The 16,565-nt window shown below is 39.0% G+C and overlaps 1 protein-coding gene across 4 annotated transcripts in view; it reads right to left on the bottom strand.

Moving 5' to 3' along the window:
• LOC114453038 (cadherin-18) overlaps window positions 1-16,565 on the bottom strand; it is a 104,682-nt gene that overhangs the window by 22,043 nt on the left and 66,074 nt on the right. For all 4 annotated transcript variants that reach the window (XM_028432653.1, XM_028432652.1, XM_028432654.1 and 1 more), the window contains 4 exons: window positions 11,940-12,107; window positions 10,860-11,047; window positions 9,573-9,826; window positions 2,178-2,314 (listed from right to left, as the gene is read on the bottom strand). In XM_028432653.1, coding sequence (XP_028288454.1) covers window positions 2,178-2,314; window positions 9,573-9,826; window positions 10,860-11,047; window positions 11,940-12,107 — 747 coding nt within the window. The remainder of the gene's footprint in view (window positions 1-2,177; window positions 2,315-9,572; window positions 9,827-10,859; window positions 11,048-11,939; window positions 12,108-16,565) is intronic.

Below are 16,565 nucleotides of genomic sequence, written 5' to 3'. Positions count from 1 at the left end.
TAAAGGTTTGACATTGTGCTATGAGGCGGTAATCATTACTGTGGAAAGTTTGGATGTTGTTACTGTGATATTTGTTTTCCAAGACATACATGTTGGGTTTGTTCACAATGCCCACAAGAACTGGAGGTTTAATATTGAGTGATTTTATCCCTGAGATTTTTCTTAACAGACAGGCCCTTCTGGTTGCCCTTCCCATGCTGTTGCTGTCAGGGCCCCTCAGCTTTGTAGTGGCCTCACAGGATCAGTGTTTTGTTTTAACCCCGTTTTCCCAGGTATGTAGATATTTACCTATTTTTTTAAATATTCATATTCATATTTATTTCATATCTAGTGTAATCAATCAGCCCTACAGCTTTAAAGCTGCTCAATGAATAACATTAATGACCTAAAACTAAAAGCTTGGCCTAAATTAGCCCTAGCTTTGAGCCTGACAGTTGTGAGTGTGCGTGCTGCTTTTAGATGCTAATTAAATGTTTTCCACAAACACTTCACATGTTCTTTTTTTAATATTTAACTTTGTATGGGCAAGTTTTGCTCTTGGAGACCATTACAAAGCGGAATCAAACCTCTGCAGGACGGTTGGCCCAGCTGTGCCGGCCCTTTGTCTCTTTCTGTGTGACACTGTGCGTCCTTGTTCTCTCAAAGTGGTAAAAATTTATCATTCTGCCTTTTGACAGTATCATGGTATGTAACTGTATCCTTGAATTCTAAGGAGAGGTGAGGAGATAAAGAAACATTAGCATGCAGTCACCCTGCCGGTCGGCTGGAGATTTGCCTAATTGCGATTACAAATTACCCGAGTTACCTGATAGCAATTCTCCAAGTTAGCGAGGCCTGTATTGATTTAATTAATTTTCAGTGTAGGAAAGGACATTGAAACAATTGGGACTAATTTGATTTTGTAGTTAATTATAAGGAAAATACACTCTAACCTATTTAAATACATTCTTAATCAATATGCAAATGATATCCTTCACCCTTGTTTTCTTCAGACTTTAATTGTTAATTTCACTATTAAATGACTTGGCATTAGGCTGTGGTTAAAAACTGTTAGTGACTGTCATACTGCACTGCTATTAAACATCTTGCTGCACTGAAAAATGGACACAGAATATTTTTCATGTATTATTATTTAATTTTTCACATATTTATAATTGAATTGTGATATAAATTTGAAAATGTATTTAATATAAATTTGAATGTATATATTTTATTTCACTGGTTAACTTCCTCAAATGATATATATTTCATTATTTTTTATTTATTTATTTTTTTGGTTTTAATAATAAAAAAGTGTCAATAGTGTCAAATCAATAGGCCTACATACACACATATATACATATATGCAGATAAATGCTTGAATTGTGATTTATATATTTATATCTAAATATTTTCAAATTATGAATTATGTTCACATATGTAGCCAAAATCCTGATATGAAAACATATGTTGAACATATAGCCTGTCAACTGTGACGTGTTTTCTAGTCGTGTCTAGTTTTATATGAAAAATTTGTCAAATCTGTCAGAATTTGATAATAGCACAAGATGTGTATACGACTTTCAGTGAGCAGATGACAATCTACATAAAATTCTTCAGGTAAAACGCAGAGTGCATGCCCTGCGTGGTGCAGATTCATGTACACTTTCCTTTTTATGGAAGCTGTCTGTTGTTGCTATCGATTTTGACTCCAATTTTTCTCTCTATAAATCTGAACCTGGGCTGCTCTCTCGACTATATGATTTCCTTAGGGTATCTTGTTATCTGGTGGGAGAGGGGGGGAAATTATGGGTGGAACTGTAGCCATTTCTACTGTTTAAACCATGCTGTTGTGTCTCAGAACTGATCTGAATGCAGTCCTGATGTATAATGTATGCCATTAGCTTGAGGCCAAACAAAGTGTAGAAAATAAAATTGATCTTTGAACGAGCAACGGCTTTTTTCACATGTTTACTACAGTTCAGTTCAGTGTTGAGTGGTGCGTGTTTGTGCCTTCTTTTTACAAGGCCATAAAATCCACTTCTTCCGCCAGTATGAATGTAAAATATCATAACTCACCCAAGCATGGTGGACTAGCTCTATCCCCGACTAAGCTGAGGCTCATGAACATTCACTTAAAAGGTAAGGTGCACTTATATACATACATTCATCTAATAAATAGCAACCTGGGTACCTACCAACCTCCGAGGCCATCACAGTGATGTTGTGCCAAGGCATGTCTTCTCTGTCCAGAGGCTGTGTTGTTCGTATAACTCCATTGCTTTCATCGATCCTGAAGTAGGTCACTTCTTCATCTTTGTTGTCCAAGAAGTATCTAACATGAAATCAATCATGACAGAGCAAATTACAAGGGTCAACCAACAAAATATCTAATAGTAAATGTGTCCACAAAGGGTTTTGTAGAACCCAAATCCTTCCTAGTATCTGCATTGGGGTTTCAAATTGGCACAACAGCTTGTTTTCCGGGCTGTTATCATCACTTGATGGCATCACCCACTCAAACTTCAGTTTCAGACCAGACCAAACAGCACTTTCTCATAGAAATGTGATTTGTTGTTTAGAAACATTCTTTTAAAAATACTTTTGACTACTATTGAAATGTAAATCTGCAAACACTTGAGTTGAGAACTAATCTGTGGAGTGTCATTATGGATCTTCATTTTAGATCCATAATGTCACTTGTTTAAAGTAACTGAGGCCTGAATTTTATGCAAATGAGTGTGGCACCCCATCTGTCAAATCACAACCAGATGCATTGCATTGGTGTTCCACATAGACAATGAAAGGGAAGCGGGTTAGTGATGAATCCTGGGGATGTCTTCCATCAGGAGGGCATGGTATTTCCACTGTTTCACCTCTGTATTCATTGAGTTAGTGAGTGATGGGTAAAGGCACAGAGAGATCGACTGTAGGCTGGGGTGCACATGCTGCACTGATTCAGGTCTACAATGCAGTGTGTTCTATTAGAAGAAGTGGGAGCTAAGTAATGAATAAGAAGCTCTCAGTTATTAGTTGGTCTATGTCCCTGTTCTCAACTGTACTCGAGAAGTCAAAAAGAATGAGATCCTGAAGACAGAAATGTGATTACTGTGTAGGGTGGCCAGGCCCTGCTTTAATATCAGCTCAACTCAACCCAACTCCTCCCTAGTCACGGTTGTGTGTACTCACTGGCGCTCTTTGCTGGGCTGCCTTAAGCAATTTCCCCATTGTGTGACTAATAAAGGTTTCAATTAGAATAATGATGCACCTCCCTTTAGAGGTTAATACATTTTAATAAGCTTGTAATTACTTGATGTCCTTATATTTGTAATATGTAATAACATCTTTTTTTCTTTTTAACATGTCCTTGTTCGTCTTCTACTTCCTCTCTCTTTTTGGTAGTCTTGTTTCCTTCTGGGCTCCAGCCTGTCTGTCTTTTTCCTTCTCTATGATTGGCTGCCCCGCCCTAATTGTTTCCACCTGTGTCTCGTTGTCAGGACTTGGGTTCTATTGCATCTTGTCATATTGTTTTTATGTTGATCTAGTATGTTGTCCTCTTAGGTTTGGTCTCTGGGTTAACCTATGTTCTGTTATTGTGTCATTGTTAGCTGTTGGTTGATGTTCGTCTTAGTTGTGTTTTCAGTGTCTCGTACTTCCTGTTTTACTTTAAAAGGCCTTTGTTGGTGTTTCCCCTTGTGTCCCTGTGAGTTTGATTCCCTTGTGTTCCTGGTGATTACCTGCTCCTCCCTAATGTGTGCCACCTGTGTCTCATTGTTTTCCCTGATCCTCTGCATATCTTGTGTGTCTTCCCTTCACTCGGGTCAGTGTGTTCTGTCATCGTGGGTGCATGTCATTACTCTGTGCCTTGTCAGCCTTCACAACTTTATATCCTCAAGCCATGGAAAAACCTTGTCTGTTTGGAACTACCTTGAAATTCATGCTATGGAGAACTCTTAGTTGAGCCAAGCCTTGAAGAACCATTGTATTTTTGAATTAACTCCATGATCAGGAATTATCTTTGTTTTTTGACTCCCCCTGGAGAAAAGACTTTCTTGACTGTGAACCACTCCTGTCCTGCACTTGTGTCCTCACCTCGCCGCTGAACCTTGACACTCATTACCTTTTACTAAGGTAGTCAGTCTGCCTTGTCCCTGTGTTTTCCCAGTGTTATTTATCTTAGCTTTATTTCTGTTTGTTCACTGTTAGTTCCTTTGCTCCATTGAGTATTGTTAGTTCTTGTGTTGGATTCTGCCTCGCAAAAAAAGGTTCCTAGTTTGAATCTAATTGGGGCCTTTCTGTGGGGAGTTTGCATGTTGTCCCTGTGCTTGCATGGGTTTTCTCCATGTAATCCAGCTTCCTATGTAAATTGCTTGCTAGGTAAATTGGGGACCATATGTTAGCCCCTGCAATAGACTGGCCACCTGTCCAGTGTACACTGCCTTTCACCCATTGACAGCCTGGCATAAAAACAGCTTTGGTCTCTATAAGATTTTAACTTAAACTTAAGTTATATTAAGACTTCAAAATATAAAGCATATTGCTACTTCCATTCACAGATGACTGCCAACCCAGATATCGAGACTGCCCACCTATCTGAGCTTCACTCAAGCTCCACCTCTTTGCCTGTATTGGAGCCTTACCATAAAGGACGGCTCTTAATAAACTTATGTGTGAGGGTCATGAGTAACATTTATTTACAGTCTATGCACACTATGCTAGAATTAGCTCATTGACACCATTATGTTTCCACATGATCCACAAAATTATTTAGATTTTAGAGGAGATTATGGATCTTTCAAAATTTTATAATATAATAGTAACAATTATATAAAAAGGTTCTCATTTTCACAAATGAGAAATTAACAACTACACAGCATCACATTTTTTATTTGTTTATCACCAATGGTCATTTTTAGTGGATTTTTTTACTATAAAATGCATACAATAATATGCAGACAAAGCTGACAAAGACACTCAAGTTTTATAGCTGAAAAGCCGCCATGCTCTCATGAGCCTGAACATTCAATAAATCATGACAGCATTTCTACTGAGGGCCTGCTGGGTAAACTGGCAATATAAGCTACATAAAAAAGATCATTAGTTCCAATAAATGCAACGCAGGCATTAATATGCCCATACCATTTCCATCTCTCATGTCAATTGAAAAAAAACTGTCGACTTAGGATATATCAGGCAGAAGAATGCTGGATTAAAGGTGTAAATAGATCATTAAGAGATAAATTAGAGAATACACAGTAAATGCTCATTTCGTGCTTGAACTGGTGAGAAGAGCAGCTGTGCCCGTTCCTACTTTGTATTCTATGGACTGCTTCGCTTCTCGTTTGATAACACCTATGCTAGAAAGCCATTTACAAGAGTGTAAACATTGCCAGCAGAACATCGCCTTTTTGTCGTTATTAAATATTGAAGATAATTGCACTTGACTTAGAAATACATATTTTGAAGACATTGTGCCAAGACCTAAAGTCCATTTAAAAGCAGCAGGGATTATTCTGTTCTATTCATGTGCTTTGAGATTCAGGGAAGCATAAATACATCCCCCTTCGGCTTGTGCGCTGCGGTCTCCTGCATGGTTTTGGCTGATACACTTCATTCATTTAATGAAGCGTTTGATACATTTTTAACCACGTATGACACAAACGCCAAGGTGCTTCTATGATGTCTCATTCATGTCATTTTTCTCATAATTAAAACTGAGCTCTAAACACAATTATTAGGTCTAATAAGCTTTACTTAAATTCTTGTATTGTAAATGACTGCATCTTTTGGACTCATTAACAGCATATACATTTATTCTAATAGTTAGTTGTTTTCTTTCTGCGCATGCTTTTTGATGGACAACAAAACAGTTCTATAAAGGTGAGGCCAAAACATCTGGATTGCCCCCCTGATGACTATAGCCACAGTAGATCATAAGATCATAGACATTGACAGTAAAAATTATCGAGAGCTTCTGTGACGTCACCCGTTTGTTTCTGAAGAGCTGCTTTGAGGCTCGGTGGGAGGCTCTGGGACGTTCCGACCGCCGCCATGTTGGCACAGTCCGGCAAAATTTAAAATACAGACAAAGGGGGGGAGCACGAGCGGAGTTTAGGAGGGCAGGCAATGGCAGAAGAAGGAAACTCACACTGTGATACGGCAACTCAAAGCAGCAACGCCCATAATAATGCTTAATTTTAAGTCTTAATATAATTAAACCAAGCGAGTTATAAAATTCACCCCTGTACAATTGACACTAGAAGAGAACTTCTATCATTTATCATTTGAGAACAGAATGTTTTTTTGTACCAGGCTGTAAATATGTTTGTTTCTGCTGTGAAGTCGGCCATTTTAACATGGGAGTCAATAGGAAATGACTCGCTTCTGGAGCCATCCCCCTAGGGGTTGCAGTGTGAACTACAAGTTCTGACACTTCTGCATGGGCTTCAAGTCTGAGCCCCGGAGGTTGCTGCTTGCTCATTTTGCTTGCTAATTTTTTTTCTATATTTTCATTAGTTATTGTTGGCTAAAAGCACCCATAAGCGAGACCCACTTTATTGGTTTATTGTACACTTTTGTACAATGAGCGGTACATGTATGTTGTCATTGATATTTATATGCAGTCTATAGTCAATGTAGAAATACAGGCGGTGTCCAACGTCACACCTAATTCACTATATAGTGCTCTATGTAATGTGTTTGCCATGCTGTCCTCCCATTTAGTACCTTAGATGTATCCCACAATGCATCATGAAACAGAGAGTAATGAGTAAGCAGCGAGTGGAGTAGTATTGCTGTGTATAACAGACTGCTTGTTATGACTTTGATGGGTCAGGAAACAGTCTTTTTAAATAAATAAACAGCATGTTATAAAACATTTCTATTTACCATTTTTAAATTGGACACACACACACAAAATATAACTCTCAATCATTGTTGTTTTCTGAAAATTGCCCATACTGCATTGCTCTTATGTTTTCTTGTTTGACTTGAGTTCCTGATGAATGATTTTGTACGATTTGAAAAGGGAGAGGCAGACAGATGGCTAGATTGTTACTTTGATTTATGTCATAATCTTAACACGTTGTGAAAGATTAGGCGTAAACAAGGAGGTAATCTACATATGAAAGCGCTTCCTCGCTATCCTTGTGGGGCGTCTCGTCCAGTCCTATAGAACATCATTGCTCCCTGCGTTCATCACATAAAGACGAAGTTAGCGGGAAGTGTTTTAACGACATCCACTTGAACCCAGAAAGCCAAACAACCTAGCCACTGTTTGCTTTGCACCAGCATCAGAATGTAAAGTAGCAGCAGGGGATTGGTACTTGGCTCTCTTTGAAGTCTGCACCATGCATGGAGGGGGGGGGGGTGTCATCATATATTGAGAAATGGTGTGAAATTGACATCTAAATAAAAAGAAAAAAAAAACAAGTTCTTTGTGGGTCATTAACTCTGATTGCTCTTGGTGTATTTTTGTAATTATCAGGGACATGAAAAGTTGTTGGCCTGCATGGTTACACAGCTGCGATTTATGGGGGATGAGAGAGGCCAACACAAAACAAAACAAGCAAATTCTGACAACACCAGTAAATAATGACCCCACTGCTAATACTAACAACCCGAGCAAATAATGAAACATGCTGCAAAAACTCACAAACACATGCTGTGGAAACATCATTGGAAATGGTTTCCATTGGGACCATAAACAGTAATGGACCTGGCTGTGAGTTGCTTGCTTGTTTGTGAACTTTGGAAGCTGTCAGTTCTGTCGACAATGATCTGAAGCAGTTATGACCAAATGTATGTATGAATCTGCACATACTACTACATTTTGCCATTTTTATTTTTGCATTTACTGTATTTTAGAATTCAAAGGCACATGATGTGACACATCTATCAAAAGAATCTCAGATGTCTTTAGCAATACATATGAATAAAGAATAAGACACTTCAACAAGGCTGTTTTAAGAGAATTAACTTGCTGGGATAGAGTGTTAGAATCAGATTCTATCTGAAAATGCGAGACTATAGGCCAACAAAGCATTGAAACATTGTTTTCTTTTTGTGTGTGTATTCACAAAAATAACAGCCCCTGGTCTAATTTATTCACAAACCTAAAACAACAGTGTTTTGTATAGCACGGCAAGGTTTTGCAAGTTTTGTGGTCTTTTTTTTTTTTTTTTTAATAACTTCACAAACCGAATTAAAGTTTCCTCAGTGTGCTTTAAGACTCTTTGACTGTGTCTACACAGAAGGTGCAAGCTCAAACAGCTACTCAGCAGAGCAGCAGCTGTGGTGTACTTTGCGCTCGCAATTATAGCAGCGTCTCTGGTGCTCAGCCTGTGTCTACACAAGATGCATTCAAGCACGGTGTCAAGCTGTAGGTCACCTGAGGCACTCTGAGCAGAATACACAGTCCTTAGTAGTTACATGTTAAGTATAAAATGCAGACAGAAGTCTTTGGCTGACATTTACAGGCGAATAACTTTTACCTTAAGTGCTAAATTTGCCAAAAATTGGCAGTCTACGGGCCATTTGTGAGTCAATCACAAATACATCTTCGCATAATGTGCTTTAGCTAACATGCTAATATAAAGTACATCACTGGTCAGGAGACTCCCTAGGTTCTGCTGCAGGCTTTTAACTCTAATCCTATAAAGTACATGAGCATATAACTTCTTATTGATACAGTAGCGGTACATTATCTCATGAGGAGTGTTGTGTTTACAGCTGTTCCATCATTTACGCTGAGCGTACAGAGAGACTTCAAAATGAAAGCAAACAAGTCTGGTTTATTTGAATCTACAATGTTATGAAATGTGCCATACCTGTTCAGAGACCCAGGATTAGCCAGCTGCCTAAAGGCTTGTATCAATCTTTTTTTTTTTCACCCTTCGTGTTTACAGTGCATACAAATGTGCTAGGCAGTTGTGTTGCCCCAGGTTACTTAACTAGCATGCAGAGAAAATAGGCACCTGTTGGATGATCCCAGAAAAATAGAAAAAAAAGACTCTATACTGCTGATTTTTTGGGGTTGTTTGCTGCTTAGAGATATAAAACATATAAAACAGCTGATTCACTGTGTGTGGTGTTTTTGATGCATTATAGATGCATGCAAAAACACATAAAACCATGTTTGGAGGCAACAGCAGCTGCGGGTTTTTAACTTGCTAGTAAATCAGAAAGCTAAAATCAAAAGAACAAAGAAACAAAGTAAAACAAAATGAAATATTTCTATAAAAGAAAAGAAAAAGTAAAAGAAAGAAGAAGAAAACACAATAAACTTGCAAAGTAAAGTAAATAAAATAAAATAAGAAAGAAATTCCTACATGTTACGTTTCAGCTACTGTAGAATAACCAGCATAAAAATGGTAACCTGGCTTTTTATAGACAAGCATTTGGCAAAATGGAGGAAGGAACCAATTAATTGACAAAGTGACAGTAACACCGGCTGCCAGTCAGCCTCAAAATAAGCCTTATAACTTTAGAAACCACCTCCTCCCCTGTTTTTTCCAGTGCAACTCAAGTGCTGCACACCCCATTATCTCCGCATACATGTGTAATCACTTCTGCAGACATGTGGATCATCTTACCTGACAGGACTGTTCCTGCTGTCGGGATCCCGAGCGGTTACCGAGCCCACCTCTGTGCCAGCCGGTGCATTTTCGTAAACATCCAAGATATAATAATCCATAGAAAAGACAGGTGCTTCGTCCACATCCCCGACTGTGATTTTGAGCGTGGCGGTGTCTTTAAAAGCACCAAGATATGAAAAACGGGGATCCACGTGCGTATTCAAACCCTCGATCTGGAGCGTGTAGGTCTTCTTCCTCTCGTAGTTCAGGGGCTGTGGGGTATAAGGTGCCACAAGGGACCAAAAAAAGATTAACATTCTGGTAGTACAAAGTAGCTGACACTGACAGAAAGTGAATACTAACCACACATCTGTGCAGCAAGCCTGCAAACCTACTGGTAAAATCGGTGATACGATCACGCAGATGGTTCATGCGTATACATATTTATATGGAGCTGGTGGAAAGTTGGTGAACTCTCATAAACATGACCAAAAACACTGCTGGTTTTCAACAAATCCACAGACAGACAGATTATGTACAAATGGAGAAAACTCCACTAAAAGTCCACTATTAGACTCCAGCAAACATCACTCCAAAAAACAAGTCATGTAACAGACTGCAAGCTCACAAAGGAACCCTGGGTAACCTGTAAACAGCTAAAGGCCTCTCTCACATCGACTAATGTTAATGTGGATGAATCCACCATCAGAAGAACACTGAACAACCATGGTGTGCATCCAAAAACAACACTGCTGCCTGTCTGCAGTTTGATAAAGATCATGTGATCTAACCAGAGGGCTGCTGGGAAAATATTTTATGGACAGATGAGAACAGAATAGAATTACTGGGCTTAAATGAGAAGCCTGATGTTAGGAGAAGACATCACGCTGCTTGGGGCAACAGTGGCGCAGTCACTGTTGTGACTAGCCTTGCTAGTCATTGTATGACACTGCTTGTGCAGCAGCTCTGGGATTAATACAGTATCTAAAATAAAAAAAAAATAAAATAAATAAAATTATCCCATATGTTAAACATGGCGGTGGTAGTATCATGGTTTGGATGGAACAATGAATTATGATTTATACCAGTGAATTTGGTAAAATGTCAGAAGTCAAAGTTGATAGATGGTTCACACACTTCCGCCGTAATGTCAGATTATTTTCCTGAATTAATAAATTTTTCACGACTTGTGAAACTCAGCTGATGTTTTGGGTCATATTTATGTAGAAATATATATTGTAATTTTCTTTCACACCATAATCATCATCATCATGAGAATTCTGTGGTGTGGCGGAGAGTGTTTACCTTTTTGAGGCTGATGATGCCCTCTCTTGTGTCTCTGTCTGTGGATATGGAAAACATATTGGCGCCCTCTGAGTTAATGATGCTGTACTTGATGTCTGCATTGATGCCAAGGTCCTCGTCGTTGGCTTTAATCTTCCCCACCGGTTTCCCCACTTGAGCGGATTCAGGGACGTACAGCTGGTAATTTTCTGCACACGGACATTGACATGTATCAGCACAAAACAGATTTTAACACACACACACGGACACACACATTCATTGTGGTGTGTGCATATATTTTCTAAAAAAAAAAAGGACTGAGCTAAGGGATTCTGTCACCGTTTTGTTCCTGAGGGAATGTCATTAAAAACACTCTGCAGTGCTTCCACTGACATTAAATGCTAAACTGAGGCTGATAGCACTGCAGTGGAGCAGATCAGGCTCTGAGGCAGATGATTATTCAGGAAATGTTGATGGTTTTGAAGTTTTTTTTTTTCTCCACCGCACCACAAATGAAAAACTCTGAGCCGAAGGGGAATTATTCTTGATGAGGCACTTTCAAAGACAAAGAATCACAACTTTATCATTACTTAAATTCATCATTCATATTCTCTATCATAGAGGGTCCTCATTAAGATAATTATGGAAAAAAATGACTACTGAGTCACAAAATAAGTATTATGCATTTTAGTGAGGGCTGCTGAACAGGCCTATAGTATGATGGGATACCTCAATGCCTCAATATTTAAGGGTCTGCTCTCTAAACATTGTAATTATAAGAAACTTCCACAGCACGTAAAATATTTTTTAGGTAAAGTAGCAGCCTTGGGCAGCTGTAAAGTGGTCTGCTAAAGGCCAAAAAAATGTCACAATGTGGCTGATTACATTTAATCCAATAGAATCTAATGCATTCAGATGAGGAGTGCACTTCCATCACAATTGGTTATTAAGCTAAATTAGCCTTCTGGCTAGTTAATAAGAAGCCAACATTTTACTGGAGGCAGTGAGCAGTCTGCTGTCTCCCCTCTTTCCTTAATGAAAATTTCAACAAAAGGCACAGTTCCATGTTTGCGTGTTTCGTTTTTGTGTGAATGTTCGTACTCTGGGGAAACTTGGGCGGGTTGTCGTTGACGTCCGTTAGCGTGATGTTGATGGTGGTGGAACCAGAAAGGCCTCCAACCTGGCCTGCCATGTCTTTGGCTTGGATAACAACCGTGTAGTGTTCTCTGGCTTCCCGGTCCATGTTGGTTAAGGCAGTCCTGATGATTCCTGTAAGATGAATAGATACATTAAATGTATTAATATAATAATAATAATATGGTAAAACAAAACAAATAGGACATAAAAAACACAAAAAAATACACTGCTCAAGAAAGAGAACACTTAAAGAACACAATGTAACTCCAGGTCAATCACACTTCTGTGAAATCAGCCTGTCCAGTTAGGATCAACACTGACTGTGAATCAGTTTCAGCTGCTGTTGTGCAAATGGAACAGACAACAGGTGGAAATGAGGCAGATCAAGACAGCCCTATAAAGGAGAGGTTCTGCAGGTGCTGACCACAGACCATTCCTCTGCTCTCATCCTTTCTGCCTGATGTTTGATCACTTTTGCATTTTGTCAGTGCTCTCACCCCTAGAGGTAGCATGAGGCGGTGTCTACAAGCTGCTCAGGTAGTGCAGCTCATCCAGGATGAAACATCAATGTGAGCTGTGGCAAGAAGGTTTGCTGTGTCTGTCAGCACAGTGTCCAGAGCATGGAGGAGATACCAGGAGACAGGCCAGTACACCAGGAGACGAGGAGGGGCCGTAGGAGGGCAACAACCCAGAACACCAGATTTACCATTGGCGCCCTGTGCTCTCCACGGATGAGAGAAGGTTCACACCCTCCATGTGCTAGCCAGAGGTACCCTGACTGCCATTAGGTAACGGGATGGAATCCTCAGACCCATTGTGAGACCATATGCTGGTGCCTCAAAGTCTTGAGGAACTTCCACTCAGGTTGGATCCTCCTGTAATGTGATTTTCCACTTTTATTTTGAGTATGGTTCCAAATCCAGACCTCCATGGGTTAATAATGTTGATTTACATTAATCATTTTTATGTTATTTTGTTCTCAACGTATTCCACTATCTAATGAATGAAGATTTTCAACTGGCATATTTCATTCATTGAGATCTAGGAGGTGTTATTTTAGTGTTCCTTTTTTGAGCAGTGTATAAATAACACATAGACAGATATTGGCAACAATCACAGAAACATCATCATTGTTTTTTCTAGACAGTGAAGGATACATTTTTTCCCCACAAAGACCTCTTTCAGTTATGCTATGCTAAGCACTGTGCTTCTTTCATTTTTGATTCTCTCGGTCTTTCATTGTCAAGGTTAGTCTTTCCTCACTTTTCATTATATTTAAAATGAGTATGCAACCTTGGATCAGGGCAGAATGCTACTTTTCCTACACCACCCACTCTGTCACATTTATTACTACAATAACACAGCAAACACAGCCATGAACTCTCACAATGCTAACTCAGTGATATATGACTGCAATGCTCTGTCCACTCCAGAGGGGACTGTACACGGCAAGGAACAAGCTAAAGACCGTCCTGTGTTTCTGGGTGGGGGGAGGTTGTTTACTGCACATAATAGAGGTTCATGTGACTGTGTGCACTTGTAACATGTCTCTTTGTCTGTATTAGTTTGTGTGTGTATATATATATATATATATATATATATATATATATATATATATATATATATATCTCCACTAGTGGGTTAATTCACCACCATAGCTCCTGGACCTGCATCACCACATGTAGCCTGATTTAATATGTTCTACCTGTTACACCGGTGTTCCTTGTAAACCATGCATTTCCCAAGAGCCAAGACCCTCAGGCAACCATTGAACTTGCGTACCCTTGTGAACTTGTGAACCCTGCAATAATAATACACAATAGCTGTCCAGGACCAGGTACATGGTGTGGTGGTGTTAATCACTGGGGGTGGGGGTGGGGGTGAAATAAGCTCTGCTGCTGCTGTGTTCCTGTTGGGTGGAAATTACAACAAGCAACATTTGATAAGGTGACTATAGGGAATGAATCCAGGCTTGAATGGAGCAGGGTAACGTTGTTTTTTTTTGCATAAATTACAATACATAACATCATTATATTGTATTACACTTCTTTTCAACTCCCATTGCTTATATTCCACCAAACTTAACTTTAAAATAAAGTTTCATCTATTCACCATGCTGCAGCAGCTACTGTGATCACATGACTCTCATTCGCTCCTACTGTGTTTCTCACACACACAAACAAGTATAACCTTTGTCTCTTAGACTTATTTATATATATATATATATATATATATATATATATACACTTTTGCTTTTATATTGTTATTTCTGTAAAAATTTTAGGAGACTTTAATATCAGCTCACCAGAGTTTCGCCTGTCTCCAGTCTGTTCTTCAAAACATAATGGCTGCCATCATTAAGTCTCTATACATAGAAAATCCATTGATTGGCCCATTTTGTTATTGGCCATCATTATAAACAACACTGACTCACCTAAAGTCAAATAAAATACTACTGCTGTGATAGTTATTGTTGAAGGAATGAAACAATCAATACAAAAAAATTTCTGAAGAAACTACTTATTGCCATGTTTATAGTAAGTAGTCGAGGGCACACATATTTTGAATTATTCCTACCCAAAAAACACTGCATCTTGAGCTAAAGCCGTGTTATATAACGGACCTTTCTCTTTCCTTTCTCCAAGACTCTATAGACAGAAACTAATCCACTCGCCTCAGGCTGTATAATCATTAAAAGTGGGTCAAGGAGCACAGCAGCCAACGGTGTTAGGATCCAGGGGATCGTACTTCGTGCTGTGCAGCTGCGACTGCCAGTGAACCCGGACCCATCGGCAAAAGTGAATCAACAAAAAAGAGCAGACTGGAGCAGCGATATCAAAAAAGTCAAAGGCAATTAAATAAAGTTTTATGAGGCAGAAGGTGTTTAAAGAGTCGCCGTCTGCAGTCAAGATTGGAAGTAATGTCAGAGGATTTTGTAATCTCAGCGTAACCTTTAAGAATATAAACACGACAAGGTGAAAAAAGATTCAACGAATGAAAAAAATTTCCAGCCTCTGTGGCTGTATATAATAAAGTCCACCCATTGATTCGCCCCCCCCCCCCTTTTTTCATATTTCTCTTGGGACTCCATAGGGCAAGATCACTTAACTTTTTTTTCCCACTGTAAAATGTTATGGTGTGTCCCCAGATTTTCTGCTTTTATGTAGAAACCAGATGAATTATGTGATTTTTTTGTAGTTTTTATGTGCCAGAGGTGGTAATATCCTAGTTACACACATACCGTACATACCGTACATATATATATATATAAATTGTGCAAAATTTTTAGACTGAAAAAAAAACCCTGCATGTTGCCTGTAACATTTATTACTTGTATCACTGCTGGCTGTGAGTGTTTTTGTCATAAAGTGCGTACTTAATTGCTCAGCTTCTAAACAGAGAGCAGGGAGGAGACGAGCGATGTTCATTCACAATAGGAGCTCCGAAAGGTGATCATCATCCCTGTGGTTCATTTGTAGAGTTCCTGCAGTTTATCATATAATAAAGCAGAAGAATGGATCGGGTGCTAATGCGGATAAACATGCAGCTGATGTGTAGACACATGTTAACGTCGCTTGTTTCCAGTACAAGAACACAGAAGTAAAATAAAATACCTTATTTCCAGACTGTAAGTGGCACTTTTTTTCATCCTTTGGCTGGGTATGCGACTTATACTCAGGTGCAACTCATGTATTAAAATAGATAATTTCATATTTGTTATTTTCACACTGACAGCCACTAGAGGGCGCACTAGGCTCGTCTACCTGAGGATTTGGCGGAGTTGTTCAGAAGTGACACAGAGGATGAGGAATTTAATGGATGTAGTGATTTGGAGCGAGATGGAGAGTTTGATAGACTTGTTTCGTTATGTTCTTTATGCTATAGTTATCTGAATAACTGTTCATATGTTATATAAAGGACACCTGTTAAGTTCTTGAGTTGAGTTCATTTTTATTTTTATGCTTCATGTAGCTGAATAGCCATCAATGTGTTACGTTACAGTACACCTATTCAGCCTGTTGTTCTCTATTCCACTGTTATTATTATAACTTGCCTTTCAAGATGAAATGTCTGTTCTTGGTCTCTGATTTGGTATATTTTTTTTTCCGTCTCCATTATGGATTTTTTGGCTGGTGCGACTTATAGTCCAGAAAATATGGTAGTAAAAATAACACATGCCTTTTCAAAACGTTGGTATTGAAGTGTATCTTAATTATCATTTCTGATGACACCTCTACTACAACCGTCAACTGACTTTACATTCACATGCTGATCAAACATTGTGTTGACAAGGCGCTGACTTCATGCTGCCCTCTAAGCAAGGATTGAAATGCACATTTCTTAGGATCTTAAACACTGCAGAAGAAAATGACATTCTAAAATTACTTTCACTAAAATAAGAACTAGGTGAAGCCCTGGAGTAGACTGCCGACCTGTCCGGGGTGTATATCCAGGGTGTACATCGCTGACTTGTGTGTACAGCGATCAGCCCCTGCTGACTACAAATGACGCTATAAAACATTCAATAAAACATGTCCAGACTGTTCCAGCTGACTGCATTTACATCAATGTTATTCTATTTAGATAAAC

The sequence above is a fragment of the Parambassis ranga genome, chromosome 20, assembly GCF_900634625.1.
Source record: "Parambassis ranga chromosome 20, fParRan2.1, whole genome shotgun sequence".
NCBI classification, from domain to species: domain Eukaryota; kingdom Metazoa; phylum Chordata; class Actinopteri; family Ambassidae; genus Parambassis; species Parambassis ranga.
This window is presented reverse-complemented; position numbering and strand designations above follow the sequence as displayed.